The sequence below is a fragment of the Macaca nemestrina genome, chromosome 3 (genome assembly GCF_043159975.1).
Source record: "Macaca nemestrina isolate mMacNem1 chromosome 3, mMacNem.hap1, whole genome shotgun sequence".
Lineage (NCBI taxonomy): Eukaryota > Metazoa > Chordata > Mammalia > Primates > Cercopithecidae > Macaca > Macaca nemestrina.
In genome coordinates, this window is record NC_092127.1 from 147,447,275 (window position 1) to 147,465,338 (window position 18,064).

At 37.9% G+C, this 18,064-nt stretch overlaps 1 protein-coding gene across 1 annotated transcript in view; it reads left to right on the forward strand.

The window, feature by feature from the left end:
• Positions 1 to 18,064, forward strand: part of LOC105496881 (CDP-diacylglycerol synthase 1) — a 62,168-nt gene that overhangs the window by 23,181 nt on the left and 20,923 nt on the right. The window contains exons 3-5 of the mRNA XM_011767522.3: positions 5,276 to 5,372; positions 8,318 to 8,415; positions 10,119 to 10,258. Of these exons, the coding sequence (XP_011765824.2) occupies positions 5,276 to 5,372; positions 8,318 to 8,415; positions 10,119 to 10,258 (335 nt within the window). The remainder of the gene's footprint in view (positions 1 to 5,275; positions 5,373 to 8,317; positions 8,416 to 10,118; positions 10,259 to 18,064) is intronic.

Below are 18,064 nucleotides of genomic sequence, written 5' to 3' on the forward strand. Positions count from 1 at the left end.
GACACATTAAAAGCAGTGTGTTGAGGGAAATTTATACCACTAAATGCCCACAAGAGAAAGCAGGAAAGATCTAAAATTGACACCCTGACATCACAATTAAAAGAACTAGAGAAGCAAGAGCAAACACATTCAAAAGCTAGCAGAAGGCAAGAAATAACTAAGATCAGAGCAGAACTGAAGGAAATAGAGACACAAAAAACCCTTCAAAAAAATCAATGAATCCAGGAGCTGGTTTTTTGAAAAGATCAACAAAATTGATAGACCGCTAGCAAGACTAATAAAGAAGAAAAGAGAGAAGAATCAAATAGACGCAATAAAAAATGATAAAGGGGATATCACCACCGATCCCACAGAAATACAAACTACCATCAGAGAATACTATAAACACCTCTATGCAAATAAAACAGAAAATGTAGAAGAAATGGATACATTCCTGGACACATACACCCTCCCAAGTCTAAACCAGGAAGAAGTTGAATCCCTGAATAGACCAATAACAGTTTCTGAAATTGAGGCAATAATTAATAGCCTACCAACCAGAAAAAGTCCAGGACCAGATGGGTTCACAGCCGAATTCTACCAAAGGTGCAAGGAGGAGCTGGTACCATTCCTTCTGAAACTACTCCAATCAATAGAAAAAGAGGGAATCCTCCCTAATTCATTTTATGAGGCCAACATTATCCTGATACTAAAGCCTAGCAGAGACACAACAAAAAAAGAGAATTTTAGACCAATATCCCTGATGAACATCGATGCAAAGATCCTCAATAAAATACTGGCAAACCGAATCCAGCAGCACATCAAAAAGCTTATCTACCATGATCAAGTGAGCTTCATCCCTGGGATGCAAGGCTGGTTCAACATATGCAAATCAATAAACGTAATCCAGCATATAAACAGAACCAAAGATAAAAACCACATGATTATCTCAATAGATGCAGAAAAGGCCTTTGACAAAATTCAACAGCCCTTCATGCTAAAAACGCTCAATAAACTTGGTATTGATGGGACATATCTCAAAATAATAAGAGCTATTTATGACAAACCCACAGCCCATATCATACTGAATGGGCAAAAACTGAAAGCGTTCCCTTTGAAAACTGGCAAACTGGCACAAGACAGGATGCCCTCTCACACCACTCCTATTCAACATAGTGATAGAAGTTCTGGCCAGAGCAATCAGGCAAGAGAAAGAAATAAAGGGTATTCAATTAGGAAAAGAGGAAATCAAATTGTCCCTATTTGCAGCTGACATGATTGTATATTTAGAAAACCCCATTGTCTCAGCCCAAAATCTCTTTAAGCTGATAAGCAACTTCATCAAAGTCTCAGGATACAAAATCAATGTGCAGAAATCACAAGCATTCCTGTACACCAATAACAGACAAAGAGCCAAATCATGAGTGAACTCCCATTGCTTCAAAGAGAATAAAATACGTAGGAATCCAACTTACAAGGGATGTGAAGGACCTCTTCAAGGAGAACTACAAACCACTGCTCAATGAAATAAAAGAGGACACAAACAAATGGAAGAACATTCCATGCTCATGAATAGAAGAATCAATATTGTGAAAATGGCCATACTGCCCAAGGTAATTTATAGATTCAATGCCATCCCCATTAAGCTACCAATGACTTCCTTCACAGAATTGGAAAAAACTACTTTAAAGCTCATATGGAACCAAAAAAGAGCCCACATTGCCAAGACAGTCTGAAGCCAAAAGAACAAAGCTGGAGGCATCACACTACCTGACTTCAAACTATACTACAAGGCTACAGTAACCAAAACAGCATGGTACTGGTACCAAAACAGAAATATAGACCAGTGGAACAGAATAGAGCCCTTAGAAATAATGCCACACATCTACAACCATCTGATCTTTGACAAGCATGACAAAAACAAGAAATGGGGAAAGGATTCCCTATTTAGTAAATGGTGCTGGGAAAACTGGCTAGCCATATGTAAAAAGCTGAAAGTGGATCCCGTCTTTTCGCCTTATACAAAAATTAATTCAAGATGGATTAGAGACTTAAATGTTAGACCTAAAACCATAAAAACCCTAGAAGAAAACCTAAGCAATACCATTCAGGACATAGACATGGGCAAGGACTTCATGACTAAAACACCAAAAGCAATGGCAACAAAAGTCAAAATTGATAAATGGGATCTAATTAAACTAAAGAGCTTCTGCACAGCAAAGGAAACTACCATCAGAGTGAACAGGCAACCTACAGAATGGGAGAACATTTTTACAATCTACCCATCTGACAAAGGGCTAATATCCAGAATCTACAAAAAGCTTAAACACATTTACAAGAAGAAAATCAAACAACCCCATCAAAAAGTGAGCAAAGGATATGAACAGACACTTCTCAAAAGAAGACATTTATGCAACTAGCAGACACATGAAATAATGCTCATCATCACTGGCCATCAGAGACATGCAAATCAAAACCACAATGAGATATCTCACACCAGTTAGAATGGCGATCATTAAAAAGTCAGGAAACAACAGGTGCTGGAGAGGATGTGGAGAAATAGGAACACTTTTACACTCTTGGTGGGACGGTAAACTAGTTCAACCATTGTGGAAGACACTGTGGCAATTCCTCCAGGATCTAGAACTAGAAATACCATTTGACCCAGCCATCCCATTACTGGGCATATACCCAAAGGATTATAAATCATGCTTCTATAAAGACACATGCACATGTATGTTTATTGAGGCACTAATCACAATAGCAAAGACTTGGAACCAACCCAAATGTCCATCAATGATAGACTGGATTAAGAAAATGTGGCACATATACACTATGGAATACTATGGAGCCATAAAAAAGGATGAGTTCATGTCCTTTGTAGGGACATGGATGAAGCTAGAAACCATCATTCTGAGCAAAATATCACAAGGACAGAAAGCCAGACACCACACGTTCTCACTCATAGGTGGGAATTGAACAATGAGAACACTTGGACACAGGGTGGGGAACATCACAAACCGGGGTCTGCGTGGGGTGGGGGGTGTCAGGGAGGGATAGCATTAGGAGATATACCTAATGTAAATGACTAGTTAATGGGTGTAGCACATCAACATGGCACAGGTATGCATATGTAACAAACCTTCACATTGTGCACATGTACCCTAGAACTTAAGGTATAATAATAATAATAATAAAAAGAAAACAGACTGTCCTGCAAAGACTTAGAATTTATAGATACATAGGATTAAAAATAGTAATTACATAAGAAATGTACATTACTTGTGGGGAAAAAAATCCTGTAATTCTCCTACCAAGACATTAATATTTAGAATACTTTGGTGTTTACTCTTTGAGGCTTTTTTTTTGTGCTGTGTGTGTGTGTGTGTGTGTGTGTGTGTGTGTGTGTATGGATGTGTGTAAGGCAAAAATGGGATTGTACTGTTTTCTACCTTACTGTTTTCATTTTCGTTCCATAGTGTTATTAGGAACAACATTTTATGTAGGATCCTAAATATATTTCAGAGACATTTTTAATGTCTATGACATATTTTGTTGTATGGCTGTAGTCTAGTTTATCCAACTGACCACCTATTGGTGGGCATTTAGTTTATTACTAAATGTTCACAATTAAAAATACCTCTACATTAAACATTTTTCTTTGTAGCTCACTTTGGTTTAACATCCATTAATTATTTCCTTAGGATAAAGTCCTAAAGGGAAATCCCTTGGTCAAGGTTTCTGCCCTCCCCTTACTTTTTTTTTAAACAGGATTTTCCTCTATTGCCTAGACTGGAGTGCAGTGGCACAGTCTCAACTCCCTGCAACCTCTACCTCTCAGGCTCAAGCAATCCTCCTACCTCAGCCACCCAAGTAACTGGGACTACAGGCGTGAGCCACCATGCCTGGTTAATTTTTGTATTTTTTATAGAGACAGGATTTTGCCTTGGCTTGTTGTGCTTTATTTACCTCTGACTAGATTTGTGACCTAGCCCAGTTTCCTAATCCATCCATTTAATCCGCAAACAGTTGTATCTGTACAACTACATGGAGCCTTTCAGCCATAGCATTTTTGACTCTACACTCATTTTCAGTTCTGCCCCATGCTCAAGCTCTCATGAGAAGTTTATGCCTACATAGTTTGTTAATAGAGGGAAATAAAGTTGAATGAGTGCAATTTGACTACCTTATGAAGAAATTGGAAACTGGAAAAAAATATATGTTGTTGGTATGTTGGTATTTTAGATCCTTCAAAGGAGTATTTGAAAAGAGTGTTTGTTGGAAGTGTCTAAATTATATTGGAGAGTGGTTGAAAGCAAGGAATGTAATCTTTTTTTTTTTTTTTTTTTTTAAAGAGATAGTATCTTGCTCTGCCACCCAGGCTGGAGTGCAGTGGCACAATCATGGCTCAATGCAGCCTTGACCTCCTGTGCTCAAGTGTTCCTCCCACCTCAGCCCTGACATGCCCTGCCTCCTGTCCCCCTCCCCACTGCCACCACCCTTCAGTAGCTGGGACCACAGGCAGGCGAGTACCACCACGCCCAGCTGATTTTTGCTTTTTTTGTAGAGCTCGGTTTTTACCACGTTGCCCAGGCTGGTCTCAAACTCCAGGGCTGAAGCGATTCTATATCTTATGAAGGCAGCTAATATTTCTGTTCTAAGAAGGGAATGAGGGCTGGGCATGGTGGCTCACACCTGAAATCCCAGCACTTTGGGAGGCCAAGGCAGGAAGATCACTTGAACCCAGGAGTTAGAGACCAGCCTGAGCAAGATAGTGAGACCCTGTCTCTATTTTTTTAAAAAAAGGAGTGAGGACTTGTGCTTAGAATACACTGCATATATGTTACTAGGCTTTAAGTTGAATCAAAATCTCTTGTAACATAATTTAAGTGCTACCAGTTGAATTAATAAAAATCAGAAAAGTCCTAAAGAAAAACAGCAACAATTCTAAATATAGATGTCATCATTTGTGTATAAGAGCATTCAGAAATCACCATCCATGTATTTGAATTATTCTGGATTTTTCATACAAGGCTGCCAACAGTTTATATGACATGGTCACACAAGGAGTGATATTTGTGTGGCACACTGGGGGTGAAGTGTGAGGCTTGTGGTGGTGGTGGGGTGCATGAATGCTACTTGGTTTTTGTTTTTGTTGTTTGTTATTATATAAAGTGAAGTAGTGGAATCTTAAAGTATAGTTAAGGAAAATTCATAAATCTGGCAAATCAATACTGAAACCACACAAAAAAACCTTAAGAACACATTAAATACTAACTTTCCGTTTTCTTTGTAGGTGGAAAAACTGGTGGATACGTGGAATTCTCACTCTAACTATGATCTCGTTGTTTTTCCTGATCATCTCTATGGGATCCTTCATGCTGATGCTCCTTGTAAGTGTTTGACTTTTCCCTGAGTGTCTCTTGCTTTGTTTTTCAACATTTATATATGATTGAAGTAATTTGAGCATATCATAAAAAATAAGTTAATTCAACACTCAGTCATAGCATATTTAGTTCCTTTAAGTGTCTTTTATTTCATGATGATCTGACTTAATCTTTTCTGTTTGCAAAATGACTATTCAATGTGTTCATTCAGCAGAGACCAAATTTGTGTAACAGGCACATGTCTATGTGTCTGACATTGTGCCAAGCATATTTCATAAAAGATATGACATGAGCCTGAGACCTCATCTCTACAGAAAATTTTAAAAAATAAGCTAGGTGGTGGTGGTTCATGGCTGTAGTCCCAGCTACTGGGGAGGCTGAGGTGGGAGGATCACTTGAGTCCAGGAGGTTGAGGCTGCTGTGAGCTGTGATTGTACTACTGTACTCCAGCCTGGGCAACAGAGTGAAACCATCTCACACACACACACACACACACACACAAAAAAAAAAAATATATATATATACACACACACACACACACATACACACACGTAACATGAACATGTGACTATTAGCTAGATCCCTGATTTCAAGGAACTCAGTGTAATGGCAGAAACATACAAGTAACCATATGAATAAAAGTATGCTAAATAAGCAAGATAAGTTCTATGATACAACATGCTAGGAGTACACAGTAGAAAAGCACCTAGTCCAGTCTGAGGGAGAGATAAGGAGGCTTCCAAAAGAGACAGTACCGAAGCCGAGTCCTGAATACTGGACAGGGAAAGGAATTCCAAAGTGGAGACATCCTGGGCAGGCCGAGGAGGGAGTGAGAGGATGCGGTCCATTGGAAGATCTTCAAGTTGTACGTGTAGAGGGTGTCTTTGTAGGGCACTGGAGAGGCAAGGAAAAACCATTCTGGGAGTTTTGGATTTTGGTGTGTGGGGGAAGCTCAACAAGTCAGGAAGCCAAACAAGTATTTTAACCCTTCATTCATTCATGTAACAAATGCTTCCAAGATGCCTGCTATATGCTATATGCTATATGCCATATGCCATCCATTAGTTCTATGGATGATACAGTGGTACTGAGAAAAATGTACCTCTCTCTGCCCTCATGGAGCATACTATCTGCACTTCAAAGAGTTGATTATTTACAGTCAGATGCCACCTGATGACATTTTGGTCCGTGATGGACAACTATATGATAGAAATCCTATAAGATTATAATGGAGCCAAAAAATTCCTATTGCCTCGTGATTTTATTCCAATTGCCAACAGTATTCAGTAAAGTAACATGTTGTATAAATTTGTAGCCTAGGACCAATAGGCTATACCATATAGACTAGATGTATAGGAGGCCATACCATCTAGGTTTGTGTAAGTATATTTTATGATGTTGGCACAACAACAAAATTGCCTAACGATGCATTTCTCAGAACATACCCCTGTTGTTAAGCAACACATGACTATATATAATCACAAACTACAATAAGCATTTGAAAAAAAGAATAATACTAAGAGCAAAGGCGGAGCTCGGAGCCTTTGCAGAGGCACAGTGCCAAGCACATGGGCTGCAATCTGAAGGCTGAGTGGGAATCAACGAGGTAAACGATGGAGTCTGGGGGAGGACCATCACAGGCAGAGGATTCCTGTGTGCAAAAGCCCAGATATTTAAAGCATGAAACATTCGAAGCCCACAAGTGTTGGAATCATGTGGCTGAAAAGAGACATTTAGTTTTTAAAGTATGTGATTGGACATGTAATCAGTATAATAGGAAAAAATAGCTTAAGAATACCCTGAATGGTAGGTTTTGGAAAACTAACTTGTGGAAATCTTAAAAGGAAATCCCAAAATATATCCTCTGACAGAGTTTGGTAAGCTTTTTCTGTTAAAGGACCAGATAGTAATATTTTAGGCTTTAAGGGGCTGCATATGTTTCAGTCACATAATCTTTGATTTTTAAATAACTCTTTAAAAAATATAAAAATCCATTCTTAGCTCAAGGACAGCATTAAAAACAAGCCCCTGGAGAGTGCTCTCTAGACAAAAAAAGTTAGTCTGCCATATTCACAAAGATTTTTACCTCTTAATTCATGACAATAAGTGTTCGACTTGCCATTTGCTCTTTGAGTCTTGAAATTGACAGGTCAAGCACTGGGTGTGATGCTACATCTTGAGAAATTACCTTCATCCAGGTTGCTGAATGCAGCAGTTTGAAGGACTACAAAATAGAACATCAAAAAGGGATTTATAAATGTAAACCCATTTAATGGGTGTGCAGTCACGACACTGTGTAAACAGAAATGCATAAACTCAGTTGACTGGCCAAAGTGGCTTCAAATGTGGAAGGTTGCTTATACTTTGCTAAGGTAGCCCAGCTTCGATTGACCAGTGAGTAGCTGGCTATGGGAGGGCTGACACAGCTGGGAGGATGAAAAGGCCATTCCAGGGTGACTGGGTAGAAAGTGTTTTAACTGTTTGTCCTGACAGTATCTTTATTACTTGCAAGTATAACAATGCATGGTTACAAGCAAACTTTCATGTATGATTTTCTTAGGGTATCTCAAGAAACATAATGGACAGATTGGACAAAAAGATTCTCCATCTTGAGAAGGACAGTCTAAATAATGAAATAGTAATGAGGGATAAATCCTAGTCAACTGTGGCCAACCAGATTATATCCCTCAACCTTTAAACTCCAGTGCCATTCCCCACCCCGGGAAGGATCTTCCAAGCCTTTTTGAGTAAAACATTATTTTGTCCACCCCTTTGAGGCATCACTTGGTTTTAGAGACATGGAATATTGCATTTTTTTTACTGACATTTAGAATAATTAAAAATTGGTAGATTAAGATTTTTCAAATACATATGACAAACTGCTTTATTGAATGATTAAGCACAAATGTAAGCATTGAGAAATGTATGTTAATGTTTTCTCTTGGTTTCAGGTTCTGGGCATCCAAGTGAAATGCTTCCATGAAATTATCACTATAGGTTATAGAGTCTATCACTCCTATGATCTACCATGGTTTAGAACACTGAGTTGGTAAGTAAGCTTGAAACTATTTCAGATATGAAAAGTTAATTTCTGAAGTTTGTAAAGGAAGCATCTTGATCAGTCAGTATCCACTCAATTTACCCTATAGATTGATTTTAGAGAAAGATAAATAAAAATAATATAGTTGAATTTTGAAAAGAAGATCACCTTTGTCTTTCCCACTCCGATACAACTTCTTTCAGATCTCATATTTTAGTCTTTGTAGAGATATCTAATATGTGTTGAATATATACACCATTCTTGTCCTTTTTTTAAAATAAAAAACTAAACGTAGTGTTGGAAACATTTTTGTATCATTTACAATAATAATTTTAGCAAAATATTTGCATATAACCTTTTCCTTCATTTTCCTTCATTTCCTCTCAGTTGACATGATAATATACAACATATTGTATACACACAAATGCATGTAAAGTTAGTGACAAATCACCAAATGATATTAACATTTAAAATTTTACATCTTTTAAAACTTTTCATGTATAAATCATTGCTATCAGAACCTTGGCTAGGAAACATGATAACGTTATAGTTCATATTTAACCCAAGTGGCCATCCTTTTTAATATATTTGATTAATATCAACCAGGGAGTCAGTGTCTCATTATAGCAGATGGGGTTTAGGATGGTCAAAAAGAAGTGTCTTGATTTTGGTGAGAGCTGATTTTTCCTTGTAGCAGGTTTCTTCATGAGTGGCAAAGTATATAGGAAATGTTAGATAGGTAAAGAAATTGGAGAATAAATAAATGTAAAATCATGCAGTATTGATTCTAAGTATTAAAAAAAAGAGAAGATAAATAAGGATGGGCTCCGGTGATTGTAGAAGGTGTCAAACAAGAGGTAAAAGATAAACTGGTATTTGAAATGAAGACAAGTTTTGGATAAAGAAGAGTTTTCTGGTTGGGGATGTAGCACCCATCAGTTTCTAGATGTGGGACAGACGTATTTATACTACCGCTGATGAGATATTCCTGGCCCTTCTGAGCAGAGGGTATTGTTTAGCGGATAGTGGGTAAATAGTTCGATTAGTAGACCAGGTTAGGCCTTGATTGCCTTACAGAGGAAGAATCCCGGCTCATTTGGAGTCCACTAGGAGCATTAGAAGAGGGGAGATGCCAGTGCGTGCAGGGCAGTGGGGAGACAGGTTGAATTACCTCTTCTTTCTTTCCTTCTTAATCTTCCTGAGGACAGGTGGGGATTTGTCTTAGGACTTCTACTATTAAAAAGCATTAGAGCTGTGAGTAGTTAGGAGTTAATTTTCATTATGAACTTAATACCTCAATATATACACCCACACATTATACATATATGCAAAGTATTAAAATCATACACACACATACACACATTATACTACACACAAAGTATTAAATTTATACACACACATGCACTGCTCCCACCTCCCAAGGGTGAAGGATTGTGTGTATGTAGTATTTTCTACATTGTTTCCTAATTATCTCTGGCATTAGATTTTCAGCTAAATAAAGGTATGATTTATATTCGGTAAATTTTTGCTAATCGATAAATTTGAAATTAAGTTTAAAACAGGAAAATAGCATTTTAGTGAAATATATCTTGAATTGGTCTTCTGAACTTGGTTTTGATCTTTGTGTCATCAGAATGTAGAAAATAATTTTGTTGAGTTTGAGGGGAAGGAAAGCTTCAAATATAGAAAAGCTAATTGTTTTTAAATTATAGGTACTTTCTATTGTGTGTAAACTACTTTTTCTATGGAGAGACTGTAGCTGATTATTTTGCTACATTTGTTCAAAGAGAAGAACAACTTCAGTTCCTCATTCGCTACCACAGATTTATATCATTTGCCCTCTATCTGGCAGGTAAGTTAAGGAATATTCTGTATTGATATGTAGCTAACACATTTTCCATGTTTATTTTTATTTCTGTTATTTAAATTCGTAATTTTTTGGTTACATTTTATTCTAGCCTCTCTTTTTCATTGTTTCTCATGTATAAAGCTATTTCTTTCATCATGTTCTTAAATAGCAATTACTCCCTTATAGTGGGTTTAAAAAGTGCTTATTAAGAATCACTCCAGGCCGGACTCTGGTTCACACCTGTAATGCCAGTACTTTGGAAGGCTGAGGTGGGCGAAACACCCGAGGTCGGGAATTTGAGACCATCCTGACCAATATGAAGAATCATGACGCTGCACTCCAGCCTGGGCGACAGTGCGAGACTCCATCTGAAAATAATAATAATAAAAAAAGAACAATTGTGGTTAATTAAAACATAAATCATTTATATCATTAATATATGCATATTAGTTTTCAAACTGAATTTCAAAATAATTATGATGTAAACAGCAACCCTGCACCACACCACTTTGAGATTTTTTCCTTTTTTCTAAGTAATAGGCCTATTTCTTAGTTTAGGCATTATCTATTGACTTCCTGTTATAACCTACCTCACTTCTTCATACTCAGTTTTTTTATAGTCACAGTTTGCATTAAGTAGGTACTTAAAATATCACTTCCTATAGAACCAAATAGTATCTATGATTACATTTCCTTCTTTTACTACTTTTTGTTTTTCCTGAACTGAGTAACTGCCTCACCTTCTCTTTCCCATATTTGCTAATTTCAGTGTAGAGATCTTTAATTTTTCCTTCAGGTTTGCCCCATGTCTGTTGGTAGTATTTTCAGATGTTTACACAAGTCAGATAGTATATCAATTGCCTTTTTTCCTGGAGACTTCTATGCCAGAGACCTCTGCATTCCAGTTCCTGTGTGAGCTGGCTGCATTTGGGCCCACTGCTGAGCTGTGCTCATGATTTGAGCCCATTTCTTCCATCCCAGGTCTTCCATCTCTTGGTTAACACCCTCACTTTGCTGAAGCATGGCCTGCTGTAGTTTCTTATGAAATGATGTGTAGAAGGTAGATGTCTTATGTTTGTGCATTTCTAAAGATACCTTTGGTCTGTTCTCACAGCTGATTGCTTTGGCTAGGGCTCACACTTATTGTTAAGACTTTTACTTAATAATCCAAGTCAGAAGCCTAGGCCTCAGTCTTGCCTTCCACCAGGCCTTTTCTCCTTAGTGTCTCTAGAAAATATGTTTAGGCACTTGTAATTTCTTAGGTCTACTAACAGTTTTCTATCTGTTTTCTAGCTTCCAAATTTTGTAGACATGTGTCTTCTTTTCTCCTTGACATTTCTTCAGTTTTCTCTGTTCTCATGGGGCTTCCCCTTAATTTCTTTTAATGTTATTTTGCAGGGACACCAGGATGGAATACAAACTGTCATTTAAAAACAAAAAGCCTTAACTAGTTTTGTTTTTCCCTTGGCTTAGAACAATTTGTTATTTTTGCTCACAGTCCTGCGGCTTGGCAGGCTTAACTGAGCAGTTCTAACCCCAGGCCTCTCACGTGGTTGCCGTGAGACAGAGGCCGGTGCTCATGTCTTAAGTGTGCTGGACATCAAAAATGGCTCCTTTTCATGACTGCAGTTCGTGCCGCTTGCTGACTTGGGCACTGACCTGTGGCGCCTCCGTGTGGCTGGGATGGGACAGGCACCCTGGGTTCTGAATGGGGAGCATGCCAGGAGCCAGGTGTTTCAAGAGGCCTAAACTAGTGTTTTTTTTTGTTTTGTTTTTGTTTTTTAATGAAAATATATGCCCATGATAAAAACTGAGACTAGAAAGGAGTATTTGATGAAACTTTTCTCCACCTCAGGGCCTTACTTACAATATCTGGAGGCTTACTACTGTTATTCCAGAAATTGTCTGAGTATTCCAGCTTTTATGTGTACATCCCCCTTCCCTTTTTCTTATACAAGTAAGAGTATCTCTTCTGTACCATTTTTCACTTCATACATTAATAGCTTATAGATGGATTTATATTGGCACATCTACACCTATCATTGTATCCATATCTGCAGTTACATCTATATTGATATACAGCAATAGCTGAGAGGTAGAATGTCGGCATATAAGGTGATTACTGTTTTCCCCTTTGGTTTGCTATAATTTATGCTTGAGAATAACATCTCAATTGAGTGTGGACCAATAGTGTAATTCATTTTCTTTGTTGTTTCTTTATATATTTTGTCTTTGATTATCGCCTCCCAGCCAGCCCCTTTTTAGTAATTCTTTGTTTCATGTATGACTTTTGGACTCTACTTCTATAAAAATACAATCTGTGTTTCATCTTTTTTTTTTTTTTTTTTTTTTTAAACAGAGTCTCACTCTGTTGCCCAGGCTGGAGTGCAGTGGCACTATCTCGGCTCATGGCAACCTCCGCCTCCTGGGTTCAGATGATTCTCCTGCCTCAGCCTCCCAAGTAACTAGGACTACAGGCATGTATTACTGCACCTGGCTAATTTTTGTGTTTTTAGTAGAGATGGAGTTTCACTATGTTGCTCAGGTTGGTGTCTAACTCCTGGGCTCAAGTGATCCCCCTGCCTTGGTCTCCCAAAGTGCTGGGGTTATGGTCATGAGCCACCATGTCTGGCCTGGTATTTCTTCATTTTTCTAACAGTATACTTATTTCTACCATAGACATATTTTACCATTTCTTATTTTACACTCAGAATCACAGAAACTTACTGAAAGTCTTTAAAGTCATTCTTTGAGCAAACATTTGAGTGTTTTTCAAATGCTAGGTACTGTGAATGATGTTGAGGATATAAAGGGAAATGAAGCGATTGTGTGCCTTCCAGGGTCTTGAAGCTGGTGAGATGTGAGTCTTCTAGTTCATTGCTGAAATGTGAACAATTTCTGGCAGGAGCATGAAGAAGAGGAAGGAAGGCCATGGAGGGCCTTTGAGAAGAGATGACAGGTTTCATGAAAAGGAAAGAGCAAGCAGGCAGTTGCCAGGTATCAGATAGTAGAAAAGTCCATTCCAGGCAGAGGAACAGCTGTGCAGGCATGAGAATGAGAAAGGATTGCATGTTTTGGGTTCATGGAGGCATGGAAGGTAGGCAGGAGCCACATCTTGAGAAAATTTGTATGTCATAGGAAGGGTTTGGACTTTATATCTGGGAAAACATTGGAGGATTTTAAGCTAAGAAATGATGTAACCAGACTTGTAATTAAATGAAGTAGGTTGGGAGACATTATCAGGCAGACTAGATAGGAAGCTACTAAATGTAGTAAGGACCTAAACTCTTCCGGTGTGTAGTTAATACTAAATGAGTAATAAGTTAGAAAATAAAAATACCACAGGCTGATCGTAGAACCCAACTGCTATTTTATGACAGTCTATGAAAAGTTGTTTATATATCACAGGTTATTGGCTTAAAATGCACATCTTTGTTGAGATAATTGCATGTTCACATGCAGTTGTAAGAAATAATAGATCTTTTTACACTTTGCTCGGTTATCATCAATAATAGTATTTTGCAAAACTATAGTACATCACACCAGGATATTGACATCATTATAGTCACACAAATGTACTTTTTGTTTGTTATTTTGAGATAGGATGTCACTGTTTTCCCAGGCTGGTCTTGAATTCCTGGACTCAACTTACCCTTCGGCCTCAGATTCCTTGGTAGCTGGGATTACAGGCGTGTATTACCATGCCCCGCTCTATAGGTCTACTTTAAAAATGCAGCCTCATAGTAAGCTAGGAGCTACTCAGTTAAATGGTGTAACTTCCAGTATAAAACAGGCATAGAATACTTGAATACTATATGTCTATTATCATTTTAAGGGTGGCCTAAAAATGGCTTGGTTAGACCAAAAGCACCCATGGTGTACCTCTCTTGTTTGTTTAATTCCCAGAGTGCAGTGCAGGACTGGCATTGAGGGTCCGACTCTGTATTTGTTGGATAAAGGATTAAAAGGCTGAGAACATGCACATCCACACACAGTGCTTCTTAATTATATTTTCTTAGTATCAGTGTTTTGTTTGCTGAGTCTTGAGGCCTTAGTGGCTACTTTTGAAGTGCTTAGCAACATTTGTGAGCTTAGTCCAGCAAATGGAGTTAAGCTTTGAAACAGGACTATGGAAACAGAGAGTGTGCTAACATTGAGATATTTGTACCTTTCTTTCAAATTATGCTGTGGATATCTTTGGAAGTCTTTTTGTTAAACAATATTCCAAGGGCCCTGTGAAAATTTTAGTTCTATTATAGTGGTCAAATGACTTCAGAAAATGTATGTCTTACCAGATTTAAAAAGCAGAGACAGTTCAAACTACTTCATTGACATTGAATTTTATTTAAATAAAATATAGGTATCTCCAATTCTGACCCCTCATGTCATGCAATTACATGGTTAGCAGTGATATGTCGACAAACTTAAGGTGTTTGACCCGTAATATCATCACCTTACATTTCTTTATTCAACTATAGTGATATGCATATTATGTTTAATAAATTATTTTTTGCTTGTATTTGTGCATGCATAGCTATTTTGATTTCTTTAAAATTCTTAGGGAGATAATATGACTTGAATGTAACGCTTTCAGTTCAAGAAAATTGATGGACATACAAAACTAAGTTATAGCCAAAATTAATGCATAATTAAGATATTTTCCCCAAACATCCTGAGTATCTTTTATATCAGAGGATATTAATGAAATCTTTAGAAAAATGTCACAAATAATTCACAAAAGACTGTGTCTCCAAAACTACTTAAAATTTCTGAATTAAAGACTACTAAACTCTATATACATGCTAGTACTGGTTCTAAACCTTAGACTAACCATTCAGATTAATAGAAAACTTTTTAAAATGTTTAACCAATATGATGATTGGTTTGTATGGTAATCTCTACAATGCATATTCGTTTAAAACTTTTTCAGAACAACTCAGTTGTAGCCTGGTGTCTGAATCAAGGCACACAATGCTTTTTTAATTTGATGCTAGAATAAAGGCACACAATGCTTATTTAATTTGATGCTAGAAAGTTTTGATGGTTTAGGCAAGTATAATGAAGAATATAACCAAGTGAAAGAATGGGGGATGAGTCGGAAGCTCTAGTATTCAATCTTGGGCCCATCCTACTGTCTGTTTTTTGAATTAAGGGCTATATGTTTACTAAATTTTGACTAATCATCAATGGTAAATTTAAAAAACAACTTTATTTTCATTTGTTTTCGGTGTCTTCAACAAGAGTAAGAGCTCCTGAATGGCAGTGCCTATCTTATTCATTTTTGCATCTTGTTTCTGGCATATCAAAGGTGCTTAATAAATATTTTTTATCTATTTTTCTGAAATTTCCTCTGTCTCATCTGTTGGGCTTTTCAGTATCTTGTGTTTTTTCCTTTACTTTTCCTGACCCCCTTAAAAATCTTCATCCTCTTTTTCTTTTTTAAATGAATTTTTTAAGAGATGGTGACTTGCTCTGTGGTCCAGGCTGGATGGAGTATAGTAGCTTGATCATAGCTCACTGCAGTCTCAAACTCCTGGGCTCAAGTGATCCTCCAGCCTCAGCCTCCCAAGTAGCTGGGACTGTCGGTATGTGCCGTCCTGCCCAGCTAATTTTTACTTTTATTTCATAGAGACAGGATCCTGCTGTGTTGCACAGGCTGGTCTTGAACTCATGGCCTCAAGCCGTCCTCCTTCCTTGGCCTCCCAGGGTGTTGGGATTAAAGGCATAGGACACTGCACCTGGATACTCTTGTTTTTTTTTTTTTTTTTTTTTTTGAGACGGAGTCTTGCTGTGTCGCCCAGGCTGGAGTGCAGTGGCGCGATCTCGGCTCACTGCAAGCTCTGCCTCCTGGGTTCACGCCATTCTGCCTCGGCCTCCCCAGTAGGCGGGACTACAGGCACCCGCCACCACACCTGGCTAATTTTGTTTTGTATTTTTTAGTAGAGACGGGGTTTCACAGTGTTAGCCAGGATGGCCTCGATCTCCTGACCTCGTGATCCACCCGCCTCGGCCTCGCAAAGTGCTGGGATTACAGGCATGAGCCACCACGCCCGGCCTCTTGTTCTTTTGGGATATACCTCTCTTTAGTTTGTTGGGTAACTGGTTCTGCTTAATCGCTGGAGAACTCTTTGTTGCTGGGCAACGAGATATACGTATCTTTGTATTGAGAACACCAGGCACAATACTATGTAGATAAATAATAAGTATAACTTTTATATAAAGAACTATATATTAGGATGCCTTTTCAGTACTTTTATTTATAGTACTATAACACATTCTGTGGTTTTAATTTAGAAATATACAGGCCAGGCGCAGTGGCTCACACCTGTAATCCCAGCACTTTGGGAGGCCGAGGCAGGCGGATCACAAGGTCAGGAGATCGAGACCATCCTGGCTAACACAGTGAAACTCTGTCTCTACTAAAAATACAAAAAATTAGCCAGACTTGCTGGCAGGCACCTGTAGTCCCAGCTACTCAGGAGGCTGAGGCAGGAGAATGGCGTGAACCTGGGAGGCGGAGCTTGCTGTGAGCCTAGATCACACCACTGCACTCCAGCCTGGGCGACAGAGTGAGACTCTGTCTCAAAAAAAAAAAAAAAAAAAAAAGAGAAATAGTCATGCAAGCATTCTTTGTTAACAATCGGGAAAAAAAATGAAACTATGGATCCAAGTGTACAAAAAGTGATCCTTTCCACAGATTTATTAAAATATAAATATATTTTTAAGTATTGAAACATAAAATGTTAATATGTCCATATAGTTGTGAATGAGAAAGATTAAGTTCATATGTTTTTTTTTTACAATGTTTTTCTTTAAAAATTAGTACAGTTGGCCCTCCTATATCCATGGGTTTTGCATCCCTGGAGTCAACCAACTGTGACTCCAACCAAATATTCTGGAAAAAAAAAAAGGCAACACAATGGATAATTGTGTCTTTACTGAACATGTATAGACTTGTTTCTTGTCATCATTCCCTGAAAAATACAGTCTAACAACTATTTATATAGAATTTACATTGTATTAGGAATTATAAGTAATGTAGAAATGATTTAAGATGCACAGGAGGATGTAAGTAGGTTAGATGCAAATACTATAGCATTTTATAGAAGAGACTTGAGCATCCATGGATTTTTGTCCTTTGGGATCCTGCAGCCAATCACCCAGGGATAATGAGAGATGACTATAGTTAGCCTTAGCTATGCTAGGAAAACACTGTATACCTCCCCCTTCCTCCAAGTCAGAGAATTGTATTACTTTACTGTATCTAGGAGTCAGACAATTCTATCACATAGGCAAAACTGGATCAGGTAAACGTGAGTTGCCAAGGTTGTCCTGGATAAAATGTCCATTAGGAAAATGTTAAATGATTCTACCGGTAATTGTGTTTGAAGAAATGTAAGTAAGGGTGAATGGTGTTATAATTTCAAGAAAGAGAAAATCATATATTTTGGAGTAGTATTTGTGAATAGATAATTTATAGTTAATGATATTGGGAAGTTCCCAAGGCTGTGCTGGGAGAGTCAAGGGGTCTGTTTGGACAGAAAACACTGTTCCTGTCTTGTGTCTCTGCTTTGCCCTTACCCATTGGCCTTTGAACCGAGTCCAGTCCACGTTCACCTTTAACTATGGATCAGTGGCAAAAAACAGCATAGAAGTCATTACTTGAGCTTCAAGATAAGTTTATCTGCTGTAGAAGAACAACTCAAAAGCAGGAATTTTTAAAGGAATCTTTTATACAATTGGCAATTTTGATGCCATTAATTTCATGTTTTAGTATCTCTCTCTCTCATTCTTTCCCTCTTTCCTTCT